General features: G+C 45.6%; 1 protein-coding gene across 2 annotated transcripts in view; it reads right to left on the bottom strand.

Moving 5' to 3' along the window:
* LOC143104823 (retinoic acid receptor gamma-A-like) overlaps positions 1 to 17,500 on the bottom strand; it is a 59,925-nt gene that overhangs the window by 13,841 nt on the left and 28,584 nt on the right. Inside the window, exon 1 of one of the 2 annotated variants that reach the window (XM_076269156.1) lies at positions 10,201 to 11,015. The exons of the other annotated variant lie outside the window; for it this stretch is intronic. Coding sequence (XP_076125271.1) covers positions 10,201 to 10,339 — 139 coding nt within the window. The 5' untranslated portion in view covers positions 10,340 to 11,015. Of the gene's footprint in view, positions 1 to 10,200; positions 11,016 to 17,500 lie in introns of those variants that run through there. 2 annotated transcript variants of the gene reach the window in all.

Below are 17,500 nucleotides of genomic sequence, written 5' to 3'. Positions count from 1 at the left end.
GAGGGAGAGAGGTAATATGAGTGAGGGGGTTAGTTGCAGGACTGAAAATGGATTAAGAGGTAATGGAAAAGGTGTTATGTTGATTAGGGGAAGCACTCTATTCAGACGAGCGTGTCAGGAGTTGTCACCAGCCCCACCAGACCTTGCGTTCTGTATTATTAGCCTGGAGAGGAAACCGACTGCCATCCTGCCACTCATCTTTTCACTCCACCTAGCTCAATCCTTTTTCTCTTTTCCCTCTCTCTCTGACAGCTCTGGCTTTGCTGTTGATTTTTCCTCAAAAATTTCCATATGATTAACCTCCCTCCCTCTCTCTCTCTCTCTCTCTCTCTCTCACTCTCTCTCTCTCTCTCTGGCATGTCTGCCTGACTTAGATCTGTCTCCTAGTGTCATCACATCCTTGTTTAGAAAACAAACATGCGTCTGAAAGGCGGGTTCAGCTTAATCTACTAAGGGGTTCTGAGGTTCCATTAGCATGACAATCCATGTGCGGAGAGCTCTGTGTCATGCTAGGTTTGGGGGAAGAGAATGGGGGTGGTGGTGCTTGGGGGAGGTTGGGTGGGATATTGGGTGGAGGTCTGCTTCCATTCTGCTTAAGTGGGTCCGTCATCAGCACCCCGTGGGCTTTGTGCAAGCCACTGACTATCATCTCTCTCTTAATCCTCCCGGCTTCTCACCTTCCTGCTCCGAGTGCCTGATCTAGGAACAGCAGCGGTGCTAATCTCACGGTGGTTGGCGGCTGAAGAGAAGGAGAGAGAGGCTGGCTTGAGGTCAGTTGTCAGAGACAGAAACCAGAGGCCCTCCAGAGCCAGGGGAGGATAGCCGCCCCACGCCTCATCATTGGCTTTCACTAATCCTCCCCATGACATGTACACCTTCCCTCTCTCCCTATCTTTCCTTCTGTCTCTCTCTATCTCTTTCTCTCTCTCTCTCTCCTCTTCCCTATCATTCACTGCATTTAGTCCTTCCCTGGCCTCCCTGGTTCTCTCTGTCATCACTCAAAGGGGCTGCAGGGAGGCAGGCCCTCAAAGCTGACATCCTGTCCAGCAAGTTGCATAATGCCAGCCAGCACACTTCACACATGCCCGCTTCATAGAGTAAAGGGCCAGTGCTATAGAGATAATATGAAGGCAGGCATGTAAACACACATACGTATACAAAAAGTGCAGCATAAACATACAGCAATACACATACAGGACATATACCCCCCCCCCCCCCCCACACACACACACACATATATACATGCACACACACACACACACACACACACACATACACACGCACACATGCGTGCACACACACCTCTGTCCAATAACAGATCTACTGAACTGCCACGGTAAAGGGTAGGTACTGTGTAGAAAGGAAAACATCCTACCATTGACAAATCATCACTTTTCACACACTTATCATGTGTGTCACATGAATGTTAATGTGCTACACACTCTCTCTTTCAGATACACACACACACACACACACACACACACACATGTAAAAGTAGCCTGCGGTATTAAAGAGTATACAGATGGATGAATGGAGTCTTTCTTTGCCATTTGAGGGTTTATGTGGAGTTAGACTGTGAGCCTTTGACAGAGTTGCAGTTAAAAACACAAAGTTGGTGTGTGTGTGTGTGTGTGTGTGTGTGTGTGCGTGCGCGTGTGTCTGTGTGCGCGTGTGTCTATGTGTGTTTGTGTGTTCACACATGCTCTTGTTCTGTATACTGAGCATAATGAGTCCTTAAGTGCTCTGAATGCTTGACCTCGTGTTCCATTCTCTGCCTTCGCTTCCATCTTCCACACTGGCATCCAAATTCCACACAGTCCTGATTGTGAAGGCTTAGAACAGGATCACTCTGATCCCTTTAAATTGTGTTCCATTACATCTCGACATTTCAACAGAATTCCACTTTCCCCAGTGGACAAAAGCATAGCATGGGTGTGGTGATGTTTTGACAGCACCACGAGTAAACCAAGTCTCAGAACAAACGATGTGTAATTTTTCACCGATCTAAGTTAAGATGGAGCTGAGTTGAGTTTTCCACAGAATTGAGATTCGCGTTTGTGTCACGGAACTATTTTTTTTTTTTTTTGTTGAGGTGATGCGTCTCAAGTTTCAGGCGTCGTTCTGCTTCCATCTCTGCACTGGCCCAACTCCAGGATATGGCTGCTCCCATGGCTCAAGATGTGCATTTGCTTTGCTAATGCTTTCCTAATGCATCTTTTATATAACAGTTCATGTACAAAACATGAAGTGCTGACACATGTTCAAGTTGGAGCATCCAATCACATGTTTTGACATGTATATGAAAAGGTTGTGCACGTGTGCGTGCATGTGTGTCTGGTAAGGTATAAAGTTGCATTCTGTTGTATTGTTGGAATGTGTGCATAATGTTTTTTTCCCTCAATATGTCAGAGGATATACAATTACACACACTGGCTAAAAACACACATTTTCTTTAGACACATAACCACCAGTCTTAAGCCTGTTAATCTGACCCTAATCCGATTTGGCCCTTAGACCTTGGGTACATAACAAAGACACCCAATCAGTATCTCAACTGCCCACGTTTTAATCCTCAAACAAGTGGGAGTGCTGTGATACCTCTGCGAGAGAAAACATGGCATGCTTAACAGAGCAGATGGGGAAATTCTCCAGCCACTTCCTGGTTTGTTGCCATATACTTCCTGCTCTAGAGGGCTTTTCTCCTCTCTGGACTTATCTGAAGAATTTTACGCCGGGGACATATAGAATCATATCCGCTCATATGGAATGGGTGGGGTAATAGCAGAGTTATGCCCCCACCCCCCCGCTCTCTCACTTTCTCTCCAAATCAAGTAGAGACCAAGAGAGATCTCTTTCTCTGCAGCACAGGGGAAACCCTCTGGACAAACACAATTCTCACGATTCTAAGGATCCCTCAAGTTCTATGGGAGTTCAAGATCCTGGAGAATACAAAGGGGAGGAAGTGACATGACAGAGGAGGAGGGAGGGTGGGGGGGGGGTGAAAGGACGAGGAATGAGGAAGAGAACTAGCCAAAGGTTTTAGGGCAGAATCAGCTTCACTCAACAGCTGCCCAAAAGCTTATTACGTGGTAGCCACCCCCCAATCACACACACACACACACACACACACACACACACACACACACACTCACTCATACACACAAACACACACACATGAACCCTCCAGTCCTATAACCCCCCCTTTCCTGCTCTGTCAGGAGGAGGAGCTCTTCCTGTCTTTGAAAGGAAGCCTGTGATAAAAGCAAGCCACTGTCCAGGAGATGACCCAATAAAACACACACACAAACACACACACATGCTCACACACACACAGACATACACAAGCTGGCAGACACACACACACATACACACACACACACCCACAAGGCTCTTTTCCAGGAGTGGGCTCAATAAAGACACAACACCCCAGTGTCCAGCTGGATGGCCTTTACACTTGCCTGCAATAACCACACACAAACTCAAGCATATAAACAGGTAAAAGACACATTTTTCTGTCCCAGCTACAGCTCTCTTTTTCTTTCTCTCTCTCTCTCTCTCTCTCTCTCTCTCTCTCTCTCTCTAAAACACACATGCACAAACAGAAATACACAAATAGATTTGGGCAGCCGTGGCCCACTGGTTAGAACTCTGGACTTGTAACCAGAGGGTTGCCCGTTCGAGCCCCGAGCCCCGACCAGTGGGCTGCGGCTGAAGTGCCCTTGAGCAAGGCACCTAACCCCTCACTGCTCCCCGAGCGCCGCCGTTGTAGCAGGCAGCTCACTGCGCTGGGATTAGTGTGTGCTTCACCTCACTGTGTGTTCACTGTGTGCTGTTTGTGTTCCACTAATTCACCGATTGGGTTAAATGCAGAGACCAAATTTCCCTCACGGGATCAAAAAAGTATATATACTTATACTTATATACTTATATATATGCCTCACCAGCATGCACATAACGACTAAACACAAACATAGGGAATTGGACGCACCATGTATATCCAGTATAGAGAATATAAATAGATCCTGTGGATCTGTGTGTGATCAGGGCCAGACTCAACTCAATGCCCAGCTGCTGTACACAAACCAAGATGGAGACGTGCAATTAGCTGATAGAGACTGGCAACGACCTGCTAACTCACCATTTCCTAATAATGTCTCGGTCTTGTGGAGTTGTACAATAAAAAGACAGGCACACACACACCTAAATACACATGGTTCATCCATGTCGAGAGTGGAATGGAACTGCAAAAGGGGGGTGTTCTCTTAGGGACATGCTGTTAAATCAAGATTGCCCCTCTCACTCAATAGCTTGCATACAAAGCTGCCTTTCTTCTTTACAGCACCCAATAAAATCTACCTTTTTTATTTCCGCCTTTTTTCTTTTTTTTTATTAAGCAGTTTCAACATTTGGCCAACATTCTTGTATGTCATCTATCCCCTGTCTAATTCCCTCACTGAACAATTCAACTCAATCTAACTCAATTCAACTCAACTCAACTCAACTCAACTCAACTCAACTCAACTCAACTCAACTCAACACAACCCTGTCAAAAAACACAGTCTCAAACAACACCATCATCGTCTAGATCCACTTCAGTTCCACTGTGTGGGTGTAAAAAGCACCAAGGCCCATTGAGTGTTTACGAACATCAGCTGCCTCTCTGACTACTTTGTCCTCGTGTCCCACTGAAGCCCTGACAGGCACCTTCCACCCCCCCCCCCCCCACCACCACCCTTCAGAGAGAGTGTCCAGGATGTGGCACCAGGGTGGCACTGGCCGTGGTCTCCTCAGTCCTTCCACTGATAACTGCTGACAGGAGGCAGATTGACAGGGAAGGGAAAGTATGCGGAATGGCCTGACTGCTGGGCAGTCCGGTCTGATGGCCATCGCCAGTGACTCACAAGGACATTAACGACTGAATGAGATCCAATCTAATTCCCACAAACAAGGTGTTGTAGATAAACATGGTGGGGGAAAAAACAACAACAAAACATGTCTATTTTTCTGGCAGAATTGGTACCCGATTACCTGCAGGCTGATGGATCCAGGGACCAATCTTGCAAAGTCTATGAAGTGTTGATTATCTGTTGGGCCTTGTTGACACCCAGGTCGTCAAAATACAGGCACCCAAGTCTTCACTATACCTGAGCTTCTACAAATCGGACTTCTCACTGCAAACTCAGCCCACACCCTAGAGTGAACCTTACACCCTACACCACCCGCGAACATCCATCCGTCTGAACCTGGGCCCTCCAGCCAAAACATCTAGCTCCAAACCCAAACAAACAGGAGACAGTTGTCGGCTGACCACGCCACACAGACCCCACCGGGGGCTGGACCAGGGAGGCGTCCTCTGCCAAGTTGCTGTCCCGGGACACTCCTGGGAGCCTGTGTGTTACGAGGACAGCCTAAAATGGCTTCTGGACGGGAAAAAGGGCTTGAGGAGGGAGGGACTGTGTATGTGTGTGTGTGTGTGTGTGTGTGTGTGTGTCTGTGTTATTTACAGTGGTCTCCTCTCCCGCTGCAGTCATCCTATAAAATGCCATGGGCAGCGCTGGAGTGAATTCCGTCAGGGGCCTGTGAAATCTGTTCAGGCGCACACACACACACACACACACACACACACAGCATGGGCAGTCGGTCTGGGAGGTAGACACGTTTTCTTCTTCAGACTGTCTGTGTGTGTTTTATGTGTGGCTCTCAATTTGTGTATTTCTCTTCACTGTACCCTCTCTTCCTCTCTCTTTCACCTCTCTTGCCTCCTCTCTCTCTCTCTCTCTTTCTCTCTCTTTTCCTCTCCCTCTCTCTCTGTCAGTCTTTCAATAATTCAGTCTCTTGGTTTTATATTCAGCACCAGTGCTCTGCTGTGACTCCTCTTGTTCTCTCATCACACTGCCCAGTGAATGTGGGTCTCGAGGGACCCTTTGTAAATCTCTCTATTAGCCTCATCAGCTCTCCCATGTTTTCTTGGCTTCTCACATTCAAAACATGGGAAAATGCGACCACTGGTCAGTACTCCCTCTAGCATCTCTCCTCCATGTCTCCTGTGTCCAGTAAACTTTAAGACCTTGTGGCAAGCATTTTTCCCAATCATCCTTACCCTGTGTCTTTTTTTGCTTTATATCTGCCTCAGCATTTCAAACCTACAGAGGCTAATATGTATTTAAAAAAAAAGTATTATGACATTTTGAATTTGACCAGTAGGCCAACTATTTAGTCAGAGTAGAGATTAATGAATCACCAGATCTAATTAAAATGAAGACAATGAAAACATATTCTCAGTTGATTGTAGAATTTCTATGAGGAGCATATGGGGGACGTTCTGATATATGCTTATGCATCTTTCATGGCTTCTAATTAACAATTTATCATGGCATGATTTCTCTATACATTATACCTAATTAATATAAGGAATGACCTACTCTGCGTCTCTTTAGAATAATGTCACACAGACAGACGTCTTGGGGAATTAATGACTTTGAAAACAAAAAAGTAATTTACATAAGGGCAGGAAAAGCGAGAGAAACAGGGAGAGGGAGAAAGAGAGAAAGAGCAAATAAAAGAAAGAATGACCAAAGGGAAAAAGAGAGATTATAGATAAAGAAATAAACATAAAATAAAGAACTATAAGGAGAGAACAGAGGGACACTGGGATAGAGAGAGAGAGAGAGAGAGAGAGAGAGAGAGAGAGAGAGAGCAGGAGGGAGAGATGAAACCATTGCTCACAGTGGTAGGGCAGACACATGGAGGGGCAAGGTCTTAATCCTCCATCAGATCCATTTCTCCCCCCTACACTCCTCCTTTCATCCTTCGCTCCCCTCAGCTCTCTGTCCCTGCAGGCGGCCTAATCTCTTAATTGAGTGCTTTGTCATTATAATTGAATAATTAAAGACTTTCCTCATTAAGGGTAAACAAATGATGTGAAAAGCATCTGACGGACAGGGGACCCCCTACCCCACACACACACACACACACATATCAGTTCAGTTTCACAATCTCTTTGGCACAGACGCACATGTGCTGTCTCTCTCCCACACACACACACAAAAACCGCACTACATCTATTCACAGTATTCATTACAGTCCTATAATGAATTGACCGTTGACTGTCTGTATTGCACACATGCACGACTGCACGTATGCACACAGCACTTATACCTCATTTCTTGAAAATGCCATAACATTTACCAGCTTTTCCATACTCCCGTCTTTCCTACATATGCGCATGTGAACACACACACACACACACACACACACACACATGGCCTGACTTTGGCTTAGTAATGCACTCTCCATAACCCCTGACACTGAGACAAAGAGAGCCAGAGGTCCTGACCACTGAGCTAAAAAACAACAGGGAACAGGAAAGCTGACCACACACACACACACACACACACACACACACACACACACAGCTTTATGGCACTTTTTAAAAGAAATTCTAGTTAAAATGATACTTCAATAAGGGCAAGCTTTTAAAACACATACACACATGTGCCACAAACAGAGACAGGGACCGTGTGAAATTTTGCGTAAAAGTCATGTAAAAGTTTACAGGTTCATTTGGTCACTTTTAAAGCTCTCCATTCAGACTAGTCGATGACCAATGGCCAACCGCTGGTCAAAACTCTTAGGACCAACATTTGGGGTGACAAATAATAATAATTAAAAAGATTTTTCCCTTAATATAAATGATAGGCTACCCCACATTAATTAACAGACTGATGAAATTATAATGATAGATGTCAGACAACGTTTGCTTGCTTGTTCATTTGCTTGTTTCTGTGAGTAGGCCTAGGAGGTCTGCTTGGCGAATTCCTTCAATCAGATGGAGGCTAAGTTTAGGTCTTTTTGGTAGGGCTTTTTGAGCTGTTTAGCAAATCTCTTGGGCAGGGTCATGTTTGTGTGGATCGCCTTCATTTCGGTTTGTCTCAGTCCAAACATTAATTCATTCGTATGAAAAGGAACAGAGTAACTGGAGCACACAGAGCAGAGCGGATAAATTCCGCCTCTCCACTTGTTATTGTCCCGCAATGTTTACAAAGGTTATTCTGATCGCTCAGCTGTAACTGAACACCGCGCCAAGGAACGCTCATTCGCCTGAGGGCGCCCACGACGTGAACCCGCCCTCAACTTTTTTGTTCTCCGTCTTTCCCCCCTCCTTCCCAAGTAAAACTTGCTTCGAACAAAATCTTTTCTGTGACTGCAACGTTTTTTTGGCATGACTGATAAGAAGATGCGGAGATATCGATGCGCCATCTTTTACTTGATCAGCGATGATGGCACTGGATGAATGGCTTTCTTTGTGTGAGAGCACAAACGTCACTTAGCACATGTTATTTCATAATGTAATTTCTTCTAATGACTGTTAGGCCTGTAACTATACCCGTATTTGCCAGTGAATTATATAGAGCCTAATCATATTAAGTTATGTTAAGGTAGCGAGTCAGACAGAACCTCACAGTTTGCCTCTTCCGAGGACAGCATATCCGTCATCATTAGAAGAAACGCTGTGAGGTCGACAGCACTACAAACCCCGGCGTGTCCGCAATTACTGCATGAAGATAAATGGCTTTTTCACCCATTTCAAACCGAAACAAACTGCGTCTGAGAAACGAGCAGAATACTCCATAGCACAAAACAAGGTAAAAACATACAGGGCGTCGTTAAACTTGATAAAAAGCATGGGGACAGAAAGAGTCGAACTCCAGCAATTGGCACGGTTTGAACATGAAAACACGCTATGACCCTAACATACTGTAAGTAGGCTACTGCAGGAATTTGTAAATTGATGTGTAGCTCAACATCACAAAATCTGAAAGCTGATCATGCCCCTTTATATCGCAACTTCGGGAATCACCACAGCCATTAGATTTTTAAAAAGTTGGTCCGCCTGTCAGACTTAGTATTGCAAGAAAACATAACAAGCCGGTCCTAGCACTGACGACTCTTTCTGCTATTTGGTACAGCTCCACATTCTTTCAGGTTTATTTATTTATTTATATGCCTCCATCTCTCCCACTTTGTTCCAAGACAATCCCAACAACCCATATGTCAGTGCTGACCCTCTGGTCAAGCCAACTTCATGATGAAAACACTGAGATCATTTGAAGTTATGCGTAAACATGCCCTTGATGATCTGTCAAACAAAATGTTCTGGTTACCAAAAGGCTATCGGCCATATAAATATAATGGGCAAAAAAAGAAAGGAAAAAATCAGGAGTGATTCCATCAGAGTTTTTTCCAACAATGTCAACAGACTGGCAGTGACAAAGATGAATTGCTTCAGGGACAGCCTTTACATGCCATGAAGTGAGGAGAGCAAGGGCCAGTTCTCTGACTGTCAAGAGTATGGGTGATTCATCAAACTGACTAGAAACACAACAAACACGCTATACTGAGGAAGACACTCATAGGGGGGGAAAGGAGCTAGGGACAAACTTTCATAATCTTTTCCACACACAAGCTCATGCTTGCAGACCCCCCCCCCCCCCCCCCCACACACACACACACACACAATCAGTAAGGAGGGTGAGAATGGCACACGGAATAGAATGGAATCTGGCTCTTCCTGTGGAGAGAGCTCTGTGATAACAACACCCCCTAGCCTGATAAGGGAAGTGCCGACACAAACACACACACACACACACATACACTCAGAATAGTTATCTTACTTAAATAGTATTAAGAGTATTAAATCATTTTCAAATTGCAGGGAATTGAAACAGGGTGGTGTTTTGCTTTCAAGGTACTTGTTTGTCAAATCAAAGATTCATCACACAGTATATCTCTCTCTTTATCTCTCTCTCTCTCTCACACACACACATACACAGACACACACACAAGACCTACAGATGTCCACACAAACAAATGGCACAGGGACAGTGGTCATTGTCACTGTCACGTTTTGTCACTGTTTTGTTTTGTTTTGTTTTCCTCTGTCTGATATGTTTGATTATAAGACTGTCCTGTGGGTGACAAGTACATCTGAACATGTTTGAACAGAGAATCTTCTATTCATAGCCCATCTGACCTACTGAGCAGTGTTATGCCCCAGATAGATACACATGCAAAACAAGCACAACAACTGACAGATGTTGAGTGGCAGATAAAAAGAGCAACTCAGAGGCAGAGAGAGAGCGAGAGAGAGAGAGAGAGAGAGAGAGTACAGGAGCCCAGAATGACAGATGAGTGACTTACACTGCATGGTGGCAGCCCATGAGAAGGACTCCAGGTTGGGGAAGAAGGAGCTGACCTTGCGCAGCATGCAGGAGCCCTGGGCGGACACATCGTACAGGGGCCTGGGGGCCACCCCCAGGGCCTCCACACAGTCAAACATGCTGCTGCGTCTCTGGCTCTGTCCCCCTTCTCTGTCCTTCGAGCAGCTCCGCAGAGGTGCCCACAGAGCTGTCTCAACTCAATTAACGCCTGCAAGCTTTCAGGGCTAACAGCAAGACAAACCAGCACCAACCTAAGTCCTTTTCCTGCTCTGCCTGTCCTCTGTTGTGCTAATGTGACAGGCGATGAGGTCGATAGTCTTGGTGTTTGTGTGTGTGTGTGTGTGTGTAATCACACAGCACCCAAGTTGCAATCAGAACACACCCCCCCCCGGAGCCACAGACGCTAAGGAGAGGTGTGTGTGAAATATAGTCCACAGCCACGAGTGAGTCTCAGTGACGAGCCAGGGAGTTGTCAAGCAGAAGTGTCCCAGTGGTGAACTCCAGGTGCAGCTGGGGAGGGAAAGCTCTGGCTGCCTCTGCCTGCCTGAGTGACTTTCCCTGGGCTGCCTTTCCTGCCTCCCTCTGCTGGAAGCGTAGCGGGAAGAGAGAGAACGCTGTAGTCTTGTCTGCCCCAGACCTGGTGTCCCGTCTTTGGGGTTTGGAGATGATCTGCGACTCCTGGATCGGTGGTGAGAAGTAGCCTCAGTGACGACCGAGTGAACTGTTGCTCTCTGCACGGCAGTCTGGTGTGTGCACGCACACACCTACACACAAACACACACACGCACGCGCATGCACGCAGTCAGAAGTGAAGCGACTGGCTCTGCCCACAGCAGGGACAGGAGAAGGGAGGAGAGAGGGAGGGAGGGAGGAGAGAGGGAGGGAGGAAGAAAAGTGGGCGGGAGTACTGCTGGTTGGCCAGAGTAAAAAACTCTCTCTCCTTTTCCTCTTGTCTATCTCTCTCTCCCTCTCTCTGATTCTCTCTATTCCTCACCCCCCTCCCCAAATCCAGCCTAACCTCGCATCATATTTCATATTTTTACACATGAAAACAAACAATGCCCCTCCTTTCCCCTGCTTCTCTTGTTCTCTTTCTCTCTCTCTCACCCCCCCTCTTTCCTTCTCTTTTAACACTCAGAACACAGTCCCCCTCTCCCTCTCTCTCTCTGCAGATGGCACACACACACAGACACACACACACACACACACACACACACGCACACACATTCCTAGGCAAAGCACAGGGTTCATGTGTGCATGCTTGATTGTTCAAGTTTGAGCTGGAATCATTGCAATGTGCCAAAAAAAAAGAAAGAAAGTGAGAAAGATGCAAGACAAAGAAAGTATGGGAAAATAGCCTCAATGTTTATTTTCTCCCCTCATTACTCCATCATAGCTGAGTAAAATGCCCTTATGAGAAACCTATTAGAATCATTTTTTTTGTATAATTATTTTTTTTATTATTTTCATCAAGAAGTAATACATATACCAGCATATACGGTGTAATTTCATATCACCATCAAAATACAAATCCCACTAGTAACAGTACTCCTCTACTCCACAGGATCTTAACCCACAGTCATGCATGCTCATCCTCATACATTTACATACACACCTTCCCATACACATACAGTGCTCTCCATGCTACCACTCATCCACATGTAACATTTATTCCCACTCATCCATATTTCATATTCATTCCCACCCACACATACCCACCCACACACACACACAACCCCCCCCCCCCACACACACACATGTTTGGTTTCCTGCTCTCAGTCGCCATACCTAGTCCTTATTTTTTAGCCACTTAATTTACAAGGCTTCATATATCTTCTGCCACACATTGTTAAATTGTTGTATTTTGTTCCGGTCTTCAAACATTGATTTTTCTATATTTAAATAGTATTTCATTAGACCCTTCCATTGCTGTAGCGATGGGGTCTCTGTATCTTTCCGAAGCTTTAAAATTATTTTTTTGTATACTAAAGAGGACAAGAGGACCATCCATCCAATGGGGTATTTTAGCCTGGCTGTGTTTTGTAAAATACTGTTAAAGATTTTAAATTCAATTCTGATTCTACAAGTGATGGTAATCCATTTTTTATATCTCTAACCAACCCTTATAAACCTTCTCACATTCCCAGAAAGCATGTATTGTTGTCTCATTGTGTATGCCACATTTTACACAAACAGGGGAGAAAGGTGCATTTATTTTTGATTTAGTGTAGTATATTCTTGTCATAAGTTTGTACTGTATGAGACGCAGATTGGTGGTAATGGTGTTGGTTGTGTTTAATCAATCTTTCCAGGTTATATTAGAGTTTTTTTATTTTAAGATCTTTGTTCCAACCCTCATATATTTTTTTGGAGTGAATAATTGTCTGCCTGTGCTTCTATAAGGTGTTTGTATACTTTCCCTATTAATTTTTTGTTTTCTCCTGAGTCTAGGAATAACCGCTGAGTAGCTGAGGGTTCTGTAGGCCTATTATAGTTCAAATCAACGTTATCTGTTAACCAGCTCTTTAATTGAAGATATCTAAAAAGTTCCTTATTAGTTAAGTTGAATTCTATTACCAATTGTTCAAATGACTTTATATTGGTATGAGAAATAATATCTCCAATAGTTGTTATTTCTTTGTCGCACCATGATCTCCACTTCAGCTCCTCCTTCTGTATGGTGATGGATGGGTTATTCCACAAGCTTGTATTCTTTGGGACAGTGATTTCTATATCTATTAGAATCATTTTGACAATTTGATTATCACATCCTCTGTGTTTCCCATTGGCAAGTAAACTCACCGTACACATTTCAGCCATCCCCCCCTAACCCTCATTCAGCCCACGTCATCTTCTCTTTCTGTAGAATCAAGATAGAGACATCAAACTGGGTCTTGGCGATCCCATCAGAGGATCAAAGCCATAAAATAAACAGTCAGCGGAGAAGAACACCCTCCCTATAGGACAACTGTACGGTTGCGCTTGCGCACGGAGCGTGTTAGCCCTAGGAAGGCCTTAGTGGACGTATAAACTCCTCCGGCCAGCTGAGGCAATTATGCTTCAAATGAGAGAGTGTTACATTAAAGAGGTACATATATACAGTTTTAGCCGAGCGCGATTTATATCTGTTCCCCAGTGTGAACGCGGGTTTCCATGTGGGCCAGCAAGGAGTGATATCTGAGCCCACTCTGGCCTTAGCAACGTCAACATGTCCACTTTCCCATAAAACATAATAGCCAGTAGGGACCCGAAAATCATCATAGGCCATTTTCTTTATCTGTCAGACAGATTTCATAACCTCAACCCTGTCCGTGGACACTTGCTATTCATCCTGTTTGGTACAGAAAAGCAGCTTTGTTTCGTTTCATTAAGCTCAGAGAGTGTAAACACCCTGGCAAAGAGTAAACAGCCCATACAGAAGTTGCTTATTCTGGGTCAACAAATGCTATTGTCATGTGTGGTGCCGCACCTTTAAAATACAGTGAGTGTGTGTTGTGGATCATGTATTGCAGGAACTGGAGAGAGTGCACATGACAATGACCTGGGCTTTAAAGCCAATGGAAGAGCCAGGCCTTGGTTGATGAATGGCACCCCATGCTGGGAGTTAATGGCTGTGGTCTAGCCAGCTCCCCGCTCCCCTCCCCACCTCCACACAGACTCCAGAGGAGGGAGTGAGTGACAGAGTGATGTGTAGCCCCACCTACAGTTGAGATGAGGGAACTGACACGAAGACACGTGCTCATACACATACACACACACACACCCCAAGAGCACTCACTTCCATATACGTAACACAGACAAGCACATGCACATACTCACTGACACACAGACACACACACCACTGTAGCTGCTTTTGAGTCTTGGAGACACCAGTGAATGATTTCTCAATAATCTCATAATGGACCTGAGATGTATAAACTAGGCCATGACCACTCGTCCACTTAAACACAGATCAAGATATATTAACATCTAATGTACACAAATGTTCCCAGTGAGTGCATAAGGGCAGACACTAGAGCTGCAGCAGCGGAGGGTAAAAAGCTAAGCCAAAGTTTTGATTATTTTTACCTCTTTTACTTTCTCTATCTCCCCATAACCCCCCCCCCCTCCCCCCCCCCCCAAAAAAAAAAAAAAAGGAAAAAAAGAAATATTTTTACAGTGTTGTGTTGTCAGTTCCCTGGCACACTACCATTATCTTCTCCCATGACACAGCCTCCTCCATGTTTACCTCTGCACATATTCTCTCCCTCTTTCTCTCTTTCTTTCTCTCTCTCTCTCTCTCTATCTATCTATCTATCTATCTATCTATCTATCTATCTATCTATCTATCTGTCTGTCTGTCTGTCTGTCTAGTCTGCCCTGCTTACATAAAGCAGTGTTTCTCAAAGTGTGGTCCGGGGACCACTGATGGTCCGCAAGCTATCCCAAGTGGTCCGCGAGCAGACGTGGTAAAATATAATATAAATGAGTTGTTTGCAATATTGAACCAACTTATATGTAAATCCAAACAGTTCTGCAACACTGTCTATGTAAGATAAGCCAGTTTAAATCATATGAGTCCTCTGACACAATAACCAAAGTGCAAGGACAATAAGCAAGGTGGTTCAGTGAGTAGGCCTATTGTGTAGGCTAATAGTAGGTCTAATCTTTTTTTTTTTAGCTAGGTGGTCCGTGCATTTCTTTTTTATTGGTTAAGTGGTCCTTCGTCTGAAAAAGTTTGAGAAACCCTGACATAAAGGGACATGCAGACTACATACCTAGACATTTGTTAAGAGAAATATTTATCTGATTTTACAAATGTATCTTCCCTCCTTTCATTGTTCTTTTCATTCTTTTCATTTATCTCTCTTCTCTATTCATGGCATTTCTTTCCTTGTCTCCTCCCCTCTTTCTCCCTCTCTCTCTCTCCCTTTCTTTATTCCTCCTGTTGTAAGTCTGCCAAGCTTTTATTGGAATAGCTCTGGGATCACATTAGAGTTGCCCATGCTAGCACATGCTGTACTAGGTCCCCCTTCTCTCCTCTCCTCTCCTCTCCTCTCCTTCCCTTCTCTCCTCTCCTTGACTCCTTCTCTTGCTTTCCCCTCCCTTCTTCTCATCTTTCAGGCGCTCCTTCTCTCTCCTCCACCCAAGTTCCTCCATCCACACCAGACCACTAGCTACTGAACGCGGGCCAGCGCTGTGTGGTTTGAGGCCAAATGGCCGCTACTGAAGGGAGCGGGCCTGATCCAAGTGAACACTCACTCAACCTTATCCGATGCAGCGCTGCTCTATAGCTCACTCCAAATGGCTGCCGCCATGCTATCCAGCCTGAACGTGTCCCGATACTTTCCAAATGTAACTGTTGCTCTCGCTACCATGGCAGCTGCTACGTGATTGGGTGATGTTTGAACTTTGTTCCCAAACTACTTTTTGGTCTAGAGTGGCACTTGTGTTTATTTGTGCTTTTCTCTCTTCTGAAAGAATTTCCTCCCTGATTGGCTCAGTGAATTGGACGTCTCATCCATCAAATGTCTGTTTTCTATCTGCTTAGCAACCCCCCCCCCCCCCCCCCCCACCTCCCACCCTTCCACAATCCTAAGCCCCTCTCTCTCCTTCTGCTTCTATCTCTCCTCCTTATTTCTCTCCATTTTTCTCTCTCTCTCTATCGTTCTTTCTATCTCTCCATCTTGTGTCTGTACCCCCATTCTCTCTCTTTCTCTCTCTTTCTCTCTCTTTCTCTCTCTCTCTCTCTCTCTTTTTCTCTCCCCTTTTGCTGTCCCTCTCCTGTTCTTTGTCTGGCGTCTCTCCTCTTCCATAACTCAATAACTCAACAATTCAAATCAAATCAGTCCAATGGCACAAGCCCCTGCTGGCCTCCCCAGGCACGCCAAACCCTGCAGCCTTTCCTCCGAGAGGGAGACGGAGAGGGAGAGACGGAGAGGGAGAGACGGAGAGGAACACGGCGCAAGGGAAACTTCAGCGCGGCAAGTTTGGACACTTAATGCACTCTATACGGTCCACCCAACTGCCCCCCTCTCCTTCCCTTCCCTCATGCAAGAGGGCTGAACTCTAGAAGACACCCCCAGTGGGGCGCTAACTTTCCCCCAAAACCTCTCCTGCTCTCCCTTTCCCCCCTCGCTCTCTCTCTCCCTCTCTCTCATTCTCTGGCGCCCTTTTACTGTTCCTGGCTCTCTCTCTCTCTATCTCTCTCTCTCTCTCTGCTCTGTTCATTTTTCCGTTTCATTTTCTTGTTATGCAGTTTGATTTTCTTTTATTGTATTATGGAGCCTCCATCCCACCATCCCACCACTACCACCAACCAACCCCTAGTTATGCTGGCGTACATGTTTATTTTAAAGGAATGTGGGGCCACACGTCTTGCAATTGTCTCTCTCTCTCTTCCTTCTCTCTCTCTCTCTCTCTCTCTCTCACTTATGGTTGATGGAGGCAGAGTTTAAATTTGACTGCCCACACAGAAATGGAGTGTTTTGTGGCACATAGCTAGTTTGTAACTTAGTTAGTGGGCTGGTTTGCAAAGGAGAAAAGCAGCCTCCTGTCGGCCTCATTTTATAGACGTGCCTGCACTCCTCACACCATACGTTCCCCTCTCGTTCACCCCTTACCTCTGCTCTCTCTGTCTCAACATTTTCACCTGTCTTTCAACACGTCCTCTTTCTCTCCCGCTTGGCCCCCTCTTCTCACACACGTTGCCTTGTGTGTGTGTGTGTGTGTGTGTGTGTGTGTGTGTGTGTGTCACACACACACACACACCCTATCCCACTCTCACATGTCCACATACATATATGCCTTACGCTCACAAACTCTTTCTACGTCTCTCTTTTCCCCTCTCTTTCTCTTTTTCTCTCTCTCCCTCTTGCCCTCTCTCTCTCCTACACACACACACACACACACACACACACACACACACACATTGTGACACACAGCCAGAAACCGGGCTGCTCAGACTCAGCCAGCTCTGTTCTCTCCACACCTTGAGACAATTACACCCCCTCCCCAAACCCCCCGCTCGTCCCATATGAACCCCCGTCTCACACACACACACACACACACACAGACACACACACACGCGCACGCACACACACAGCCCCCAGGCACGAGGACTAAAGACAGAAAGAAGGAAACAAAGGGTGGGTTGTAGGAACACAAGACAGAGACAGCTCTCTCTCTCTCTCTCTCCTCTCTCTCCATCTCTCTCTCCTCTCTCTCTCTCTCTCTCTCTCTCTCTCTCTCCATCTCTCTCTCTCTCACTCGCTTGCTCTCTCTCTCTCTCTCATCTCTCT

This window comes from Alosa pseudoharengus, unplaced genomic scaffold (assembly GCF_046254945.1).
Source record: "Alosa pseudoharengus isolate Yale_2024_CS ecotype anadromous, Long Island Sound unplaced genomic scaffold, YU_APseudo_1.1 YU_APseudo_1.1_scf_5, whole genome shotgun sequence".
In the NCBI taxonomy this organism is placed as follows: Eukaryota; Metazoa; Chordata; class Actinopteri; order Clupeiformes; family Clupeidae; genus Alosa; species Alosa pseudoharengus.
This window is presented reverse-complemented; position numbering and strand designations above follow the sequence as displayed.